We start from the raw sequence: 9,306 nt of genomic DNA on the forward strand, positions 1-9,306 counted from the left end.
AAGCTAATATACAAGAATTGAATGTGTTGTCTTCGAAATACCAAATGAAATATGTATTGAATTACCTTTAATCTTTAGACAAGATTTTGTTCCATTGAATTTTCCAGATAATATTTTTATTGAGACATAATCAATATGTATTATAACTGTGTACTTTTTCTTCACTACAATTTTTCCCCCACAAATTTTATAATGAAACACATTATATATGGACGTCCAAGTGAAACTGTTATAGACTATCATAAGTTATGAATGTTCATTACTTTTTTCCGTGATGTATAGATATGAACTCTTAACACCTCCATAACTTTCCCATGATCTTAATCCACGATTCAAATGGATTAAATATCACTCATGACAACCCCTAATATCCCTCAATATAATTCTTTAAATAGTGATATGAATATCATATTAGACACTTTTTTATAAACTTGGAAGAAATAAGAAAAACTCTCATCTCTTGTCTATATATATATTGCTTTAATTTTTTAAGCGTTGTTTCTTCTTTGCTCCCATTTTATAACAAAAACAACCCCCAAAATAAAAAACTGGTGAAGAGATGATCCCTTTGTCCCATCCTAAATCTCCAAAGCTATCCGCATCTTTTGGCTATTCAAGATTCCCCTGTATAATACTGCTGTGGAGCGTGGAGTCCGCAACTCATATTATTACATGGCCAAATTACACACACCAACAAAGAGGTACTCAAACAACAAAAGGTTTTCCATAATATAACTGTTGCACTATCCTGAGGAATATCAACAGAAATCAGTCAATTACCATGAAAGGTAACAAATCCATATCTTTTGTTCAAAGTACAACCAAAGAACAGGCGAAACAACAGTAAACGTGCTTCCAACCCTTCAAATTTTTACTCATCTTCACTTGGATTATATGGAGCGCTACCAACCACAACCTGCAAGAGACACCAAATATCATTTATGATAATAATGATCCCATAAAACTCAGAAAAAGAATAACTGAAACAACTCAATCAAATGGACCTTTTAATCTTACACTAACCTGGAGAAGATTAGAACCAAAACAAAATACAAAATTAATGTCCAAGATAATGATTATTCTATTTAAACAGGCAAGCATATTAATGAGGCCTCCATAAATGCTTCCATTACTAGGTACTTATTTGGGTGAGATAAAACATAGATCCTGATACTTCAAATCAATAGAAGGAATCAAAAGATTTTCTATAAAATTAAAAAGGAACTAATAATTTTGGCATCAAAGAAGTAAATAGTAAGAACCTTGACAGCCTCTGCTGCAACCAGACGGCCAATAACTTGACCTCCATAAACAACATGACTTGGACCAGCACAATATATAGTCAGAGGTCCACACTGCTGCACCTCCCCATCTTCAGAAATAGTATACCTTCCCCCAAGACGTATCATATCATATAAACCCTGCAGGTTGACATGTATAATCATAAGATTAGCATCTTAACTCCTAAGCGTCCAAGCTAGGTAAATTCCAATATCCCATGTTTACAGAGAATATTCACTACTATTTAAATAATTTATCCATATTGACAATCTCTTTTATGAGTTATCACAATATTTTAGTATATCTATATTCTGAAACTGAATACTTAATACTTCCTTAGCTACGCCATCTTAACTAGTTTGCAGTATATTAAATTTATTTATTCGCTCATTCAATGCTAATTGTTGTGGCAGTAATGTGTTCAATACCCTTAAGACCAACCATGCATACTCGTAGAGTCTAATGAATGTTAATTATTGTATCTATAAATAAGAGTTCCGTACCAGTATCTTATGAAACTGAATTGCTAATACTTCCATAGATACAGGATCCTAACTAGTTTACAGTATCTTAAATTCATTTTATTAGATTATAAAATGCGAACTATTGTGCTGCCTAATGTGTTCTAGTATCTTTAGACCAACCATGGATACTCGTCGCATGCAATGAATGCTTCCCGCTAATCTCGCTGAAGAAATAGTAAAATTCCCTTTTTGAGAGCACCATCATCAATATTTGTTCCAATTTAACTACAAGGGGATCAAAGACTACAAATGTCAAACACATGTTTCCCCGTAGAAATGATACCAACTTGATAGCAGATGTCACCAACCTTCCAATAATTAGTCTTCCTTCCCTGCCCCACACCACAAAATCTCTCCCCTCAAAGAAAAAGACAAAGGAGAGATTAGGCATCATCCCAATCTCAAAACCAACTCAACAGCACATTGCTATACTTCTGTTCATTATTCTTTCTCGGCTTTCTATTATGGAAACAGTACTACATTTTAACTTTAGTGGAGCAACGTCACCCATTTAGACCCAAGATTGGTGTATCCAATTCGAACTGCCTAGAGGTCAAAAGTTCAAACAGCATATACCTTGACCATATTTGAGCTCAGCTGACATGACTATAAGAAGCCTGGCAGGCCGGAGTTTAGCTTTAGCTTTCTTAAGCTGTATTAAATCTAGATTTGCCTTCTAAATCCCAAGCAATCATGCAGATACAAGCATTATCTCAACACTGTACCTTTTTAGGCTCTAGCATTTAAACACAACCTAGCTTCTACACCTAATGAGCTTCTGCTTACCAGTAAGAATTCGTACACACATAGCCATCGGAAATCTCCTTCACTGTATCTAGATAACACACTATGCATATTATCTGTTGAATGAGAAAAGTAGAGATCCACTATGTGCAACAGCATTCTAGTTCATTGTAATGATCTAGCACGATCAACGCTCTGTACTAAACTCTTGCGATGCAAACAGAAATAATGTAGATAAGATATCCAGGTACCTCAGCAGTAGTTGATGAATTTTCCAATATTGGGTGGAAAACTAGACCATTTGCTGACATGATCCAGCCAATCCGTGAGTGGCCATTGGAATTTTTGGATCTACTTCTGTTCCGAAAATAAGTCAGAATTTCTTCTCCAATATCCTGAAAGGTAAATGGAGTTCTTTGAGTTCACTTTCATCACCACTATGAACAGTGCCTTCTTTTGTTAAGAACTCATTACTTAGTAAAAGAAAATGGAGAGCATGCAAGAAGTACATTTCCAATTCAATATCAAACAAATCTCAGGGGGTAGGCAACTAATGAACATGACAACCATTAGGAAGATCAGCATAAGGTCTGCAATTTAACAGCAAACTACAAGAAGAACCTGCTAGTTTTCACTGATTGCAACTATCCATAGAGAAATTATAAAACAAGACACAATACATCAAACCACGTTAAGTCTTTTACTAGCATCCAACAGGATGACTAACTTTTGTATGTCTAGCAAATGGAGGGAGGAGAAAAACATCATGATGATTGATGACCGCAACCGAGCCACGTAGCATTTCACATTCCTATTCTTTTTTTAAAGTTCATGTTCTTGTCTATATATTTCCTTTACAGCCATCCTGGAAGGTCACTGCAATTATCCTTTGCACCTCTAGGCTTATAAAAACAAGGTAGAAAACCCACAGCGTTTCTATCGAACACATCAACTATAACATAGTATCATTGATCCAAAATTTTAAAAATTAAAGCTTATGCAACAAGTTTTGTACACTAACCACTTCCGGTCTTATTTGCCAAGGGAAAAGGTAAATTGGATTTTCTGCAAACATATTCGAACCCTAGACATATGCTTCATGAATAGCAACTTTTGTTCCATATGCCCTGATTTTCTCAATGATATATAGATAGACTTGCTTACATCACCCATCACTTTTAAGTGATTGAGTTAAAAAACCAAATATTTGAAAACCCATAGACAGACAAACAAAAAACTGAATTCTATGAACTTGGAACAACGCACATGAACTTCCCTTATTATTAAATTGCATAGTTTGAGATTGTTCTGAAAGAAAGCAGATCGCAATGACTGTGGTACACTTAACCTCACAAATAGTTAGTTCATGGTATTCCCACGCAGGAGAAGTGATTTGATAGTTTATCCTTCACTCTTTTTTTTTTTTTTTTTTTTTATGATTGTGGTGTCCAGGCCAGTTTTCGCACACCTAGACTAATTTCACGGGATACCAGCCACATCTCACCAGTAACTTTGTCCATCAAGGACAGATTGAAAGAAAGCACCTAGTGTTTTTGTCTCTGCTGAGATTTGAACCTAAGATCTCATGAATCTCGACCACTTCATTGACCACTAGGTCACACCCTTGGGTGCCCTTCTGTCTATCTACTACAAACATTTTTGGAATTTCATGCAAAAAAATATGCTTTTATTTTCTAATTTACTGTTTAATAGCAATCATCATGTCACAACAAGTACTTTCTAAGTAAAGCTCCTGGTAAATAGACTGTCTTTTCAGTTTAAAATTTCAAGTTCTAGTAATATTTTTACCTCATACATCCCTACAAGGATCTATATAAAGGGCAGTCCGCAGCAAAGGATCCTTGTACATGACATAATTTAGTTGGGATTAAGGCTAGTAAAATTGCCGCTATACTCTTGAGTTATGAGAGTACGAATTGTTTCTTTTTCATTTCAAGGAAGAATGAAGAAAAAAAAGACTTGCATCTTTAATTGATTTTATCCTTTTATGGAACCAGTTGTCATTTCTTAGATAGAATTCCATACAGACACCAAACCTTGAGTCAATCATTTTCACGAGCCGTATGAGGAGAAAGCTTCCTATATGTTTCTAGAGGGTGTTGTTCATTTACATCTATCCCAATGAGCCGTTTATCAAATCATTGCAATTGATGTTCGATCCCAAAGACAAGGAAAAGATCGTCGGAAAGTGGGCTTTTATGATCCAATAAATAATCAAACTTATTTAAATGCTCCTGCTATTTTATATTTCCATGAAAAAAGAGCTCAACCTACAGGAACTGTTCAAGATATTTTAAAGAAGGCGGAGGTTTTTAAGGAACTTCGTCCTACAACAACAAACAATAACAACAACAAACCCAGTGTATTCCCACAGCGTGGGGCCTGGGGAGGGTAAGATGTACGCAGTCCATACCGCTACCTCTGAAGAAGTAGAGAGGTTGTTTCCGCTAGACCCCCGGCTCAAGACAAAGGATAATAAACAAGGGGATGGATGACATAATCGAAATAAAGAATAGGAAATAATAGAATAAAATCACAGAAATATGAAATACGGGAAATAAGAGCAACACGGAATAAGAAAATAGGAACTAAGCAATAAAAAATAGGACACCCTCCTAGTAGTGACATACACTCACATAACAAAGACCCTAATCAACCAAAATTCAATTAAGAAAAGTGATTTGTATATAGCTTTGCCCGACTTTCTCTTCAATTTTTTTGTATTTCCTCCCTTTACTTTTCTATTTGTATTTATTTGTCATTGCTTCCATCGAATTAAGGCTAGTAAAATTGTTGCTATACTTAAATTAAATTCAATCTAAAAGTCTCTTTAAAATCTTCAGGCATTATATATCTATATAGGAATATGTGAGACTTAATAACCCCTAATTTGCCTCAAAAGACACTGGTACAATTTTGGAATGAAATGGGCAACAAATGAGCAAAATGGACTCGGATGATCTATTTCTCCAACTCAAACTTGTTTAAGAATGATGCGTAGTTGATTAATTGAATATAGGGCCACAATGGAGCAGTATCGACACAAATGAAATATGTTTCCAAATGGTTAAGGATAGAGGAAACTGACTAATATAACCTACACCTATGGCACTACACATAGTTACATTGAATTCTGATTTTCCTTTTGTCCACGTCAAAGTGATTTACTTATTTACATAACATTAAGCTAGTATGCCAAAAGAGGCCTTACCAACTGCATAAATGATACAACAATAAAAATGTCAAGCCAGTAATGTAATCTTTAAACACCAATCCTTTTTTTGATAAGTTAATTTAATCTTCAGACACCAATGGGTTCTACAGTTAAAAAAATGAAAACTTAACCTATACTTCTTTTAACATTATTATACTCAGTCATGCAAATCACTCAAGGTACACATGGCGTGCCACTACTAGCAGTAAAAAATAAGAAAGAATTGCAAAAGCTAAACATCAAACACATGGTGATATATTGTCTTGATAAGAATACTAATTTTAGATTGTACCGTAATTGTTTTAAACTTTATATTTGTTCTTTTTTGGTAAAATCAGATTTTTAGTAAGCATTGCAGCTGCCTTCCAGTGAGCTTCTGACACAAATACTCAGCACCAACACAAAAATAGATTATCAACATAGAGTAATATAACCTATGGAAGAATTCTAGTCACTAACCTATGAAAACAAAACTATTCCTTCTTCTATTATTTAGCAAGTTCCATTGCGTGGTATGAAGCTCCAAAAGAAATTATAGGTTCTGCTACAGCCAAATAATATGAGGTTTCCCATTTCTGACTGGGTTTCCACTAAATTTCTAAAGAAAGTGTTGAAAAGATACAACTTTAGTCTTGCTACTTAAAAGTCATGCAATAGGTAAGCCATCAAGATATCAGCAGTGGAACTGTGTTTCTGGAGCACTCAAGGGTGTTGTAGTGAAGAGCATGAGGAGACGGGTGCTTGAATCCCAACATAGGCAGAAAAGCTGAGAGACTTCATCTCAATTACCTAAGCCCTAGGGAAAGTTATTCCGTACCTATACTGGTGCAAGAATCCAAGTACTCGGTGGTGTAGGCCCCGTTCGTTGGCCCTGATATCACCATTATTTTTAAGAAATTGATCTCAAGGATTGTAACGTACTTTACCCTGCTTGAAAATGCTAGTGGCAACATGAAGAGCTATATGAAAAGGATATGTGCAGTTTACGCCCTAGTTTCAAGGATAGACCATGAGATAAAGGGTCTTTTTTGTAGAAAAGTTTGATCATCAGTGATCTGAAATTCTTGAAAGCTTCCAAAACACTTAATGTGCAATGAACAGCATTTTTGTGTTATGGCTAAGAAATGAATGTTTCAAGATCTGGAAAGTTTGGCTTAAGTTTTGTTAATGACAAAAAACTATCAACAGCAAAGAATGATTTGAACAAATGAAAATCAAAAGGCATCTCCTTAGAAGATGATGAACATAGAACTTATGACTTTAGTCTCCATCCACTGTCCACTCAAAGTTGTCATGATTCAGCTCTTTGTTTAATTTACCACCCAGAACTACAAAAGTATCCATCCACAAAGGAATGACATATCGTCATTATGAATGTAATGAAGCAGACTAAATCTAGGATCCAGAAGCAAACTTGAATGGAATCGGAAATACATTACACGGAAGGACAATTAGGAAATCACGGAGGCACCAAACAAAAGCATATAGATAAATACTAATGTTAGAGAAGAAAATAGCAGAAAGAACTAGAGTAATTTTCAAGTGCAAAAGAATATAAACACCGGAGAAGTACAAAAATCAGACCTGTCCTCGCCTGATAAACAACATATCCCAATGTGCTTCACGCTTTTTTTCTGCACAAATAAATGTAATATGAATGTTAATTTTCCAAACTTATATACCGTGTATCCGATGAATGCGTTATTACATGCACACCGTAAATGTTGAAATGACAGGAGCACTGATTATGCCATATGTGTCAAGAGCATCAACGTAAAATATGCAAACAACGCAAAAGGGTATGGTAAGTTGAGAGTTTTGAGATCCGTAACACATAATCCTCTCTATTCTTTACGCACAGGCACATTTAACCTGACCTTACAAGAAATACTTTACAACAACAATAACGACAACATACCCACTATATTCCCACATAGTGGGGTCTTGGGAGGGTAAAGTGTACGCAGACCATACCACCACCTCAGAAGCACCTTCTTATCACATAAAACTCCCGAAGCGAGCCTCCATTTCAACCACCCTGCCCCAATACGATGCGTGACATACTCATCAATCTCACCATTGCCCCGAATCAAACCCCAGATACTTTGAGCAATAGAAATTTTAAGAGGTCATAGATTGCGCAACATTTGTACATTCAGCTTTCTTTCTATTCAACTTCTATTTTATTTTATTTTTCATCGAGATGGGGGAGGAGAGATTTTCTTCCTTTTTCCTTTTGCGTAGATTAAGGGGATGGGAGAAAGTACAAGTTCCACGGGTTAAGAAAAAGGATTATATCTCTAGAAATCTAGAAAGAAAGAAAGAGAGAACCATTCTCCATAATCCTTTTCTTTCATTCATAGAGGTTTTGTAAAGTCTACAGATTTTGAAAACACGAGACTTGTGTGAAACAAACTCAGAAAAAATTCAAAATCAACAAAAATAGAACCAAAAAAATTAATTAGTCAGTACCATTAGCTTCATCTTTTTCCTTTCTAGGAAGCAACGAAGAGGCCGCAAGGGCAAGCAGAAATGGGCTATCGACTCCCATTTTCTTTTGTTGTTTGATATTTTTGATTCGAGCCGATATTACCGAGGAGAAGAGATATAGTCTTTAGAGGGGTTATATAATACAATCCAGACTAGATTACACACTGGGAAAGTAATAAATGCAGCTTATTTGGTTCGCAAATACAATTGGTTTTTTTCTAACTAAGGACAGAATTCAAATAAGCCCATATTGGAAAATCTTTGATTACTTCTTTATACAGACATAATCCTACTCATAGCATTAACAAAGCGCAATCCAAAATTTAGGATTTACCGGATCATATTTGATCAACATATGGTACCCAAATTGAAAGGTCGACTTTTCTCGCCCTTAATCCCCAACCCACTAGCAAGACGACAAAAGAAAACAAGAAAGAGGCATCCAATCAACGACTATAGTGACATCTTACTAAGGTTTATGCCAAACATTAAGAACACGTTAAAAAGCAGGTGTCAACAATTTGAATACACAAGAGATTAGGCGACAATGAGAACACAAGTGAATTCCCGGATACAGTCAAATTTGAAAGAATGGAGTTAACACGTGATGCAAGAGATAACCAAAATCCAAAAGTAGAATTAATGTAATAAAGTTAATAAATTCTGTATCAGAAAAGCTCAAACATAAGTCAATGTTTTCCCCAAATAGTAGAAGGTCACCTTGATCTCCATAAGCAGCATCTCAACAGTACCCAAAATATCCTTGCCTCATTCTGCTAAAAGAGAAACAAAGCTTTCTAATTAACCTGAACAAATAGCAATTTCCGTCCATAATTAAAACTAAGATTTAAAACAAAATACCTGAGGAAGAATTTATAGTTTTTCTATAGAATTTTCTCATCAAATTGAATTTGATGCAACTAGAGAAAAAGAAAAACTTACATAATATGAAAGCTGATCGGAAACACATTTTCTCTCAAGGTTACTTTTACACATAAAGAAGTTTAAATGACAATTTGTTAGCAGGTACTC

At 35.1% G+C, this 9,306-nt stretch overlaps 1 protein-coding gene across 1 annotated transcript; it reads right to left on the reverse strand.

Moving 5' to 3' along the window:
* Nucleotides 1-702: 702 nt before the first annotated feature.
* LOC107857258 (AT-hook motif nuclear-localized protein 8-like) lies at nucleotides 703-8,943 on the reverse strand. Its single transcript, XM_047409055.1, has 5 exons — nucleotides 8,257-8,943; nucleotides 7,369-7,418; nucleotides 2,801-2,944; nucleotides 1,263-1,421; nucleotides 703-916 (listed from the first exon to the last, which is right to left on the reverse strand). Exons 1-5 carry the CDS (start codon nucleotides 8,333-8,335, stop codon nucleotides 872-874), a joined length of 477 nt encoding a protein of 158 aa, XP_047265011.1. The 5' UTR covers nucleotides 8,336-8,943; the 3' UTR covers nucleotides 703-871.
* Nucleotides 8,944-9,306: the final 363 nt, after the last annotated feature.

Source organism: Capsicum annuum, chromosome 1 (genome assembly GCF_002878395.1).
Source record: "Capsicum annuum cultivar UCD-10X-F1 chromosome 1, UCD10Xv1.1, whole genome shotgun sequence".
In the NCBI taxonomy this organism is placed as follows: Eukaryota; Viridiplantae; Streptophyta; class Magnoliopsida; order Solanales; family Solanaceae; genus Capsicum; species Capsicum annuum.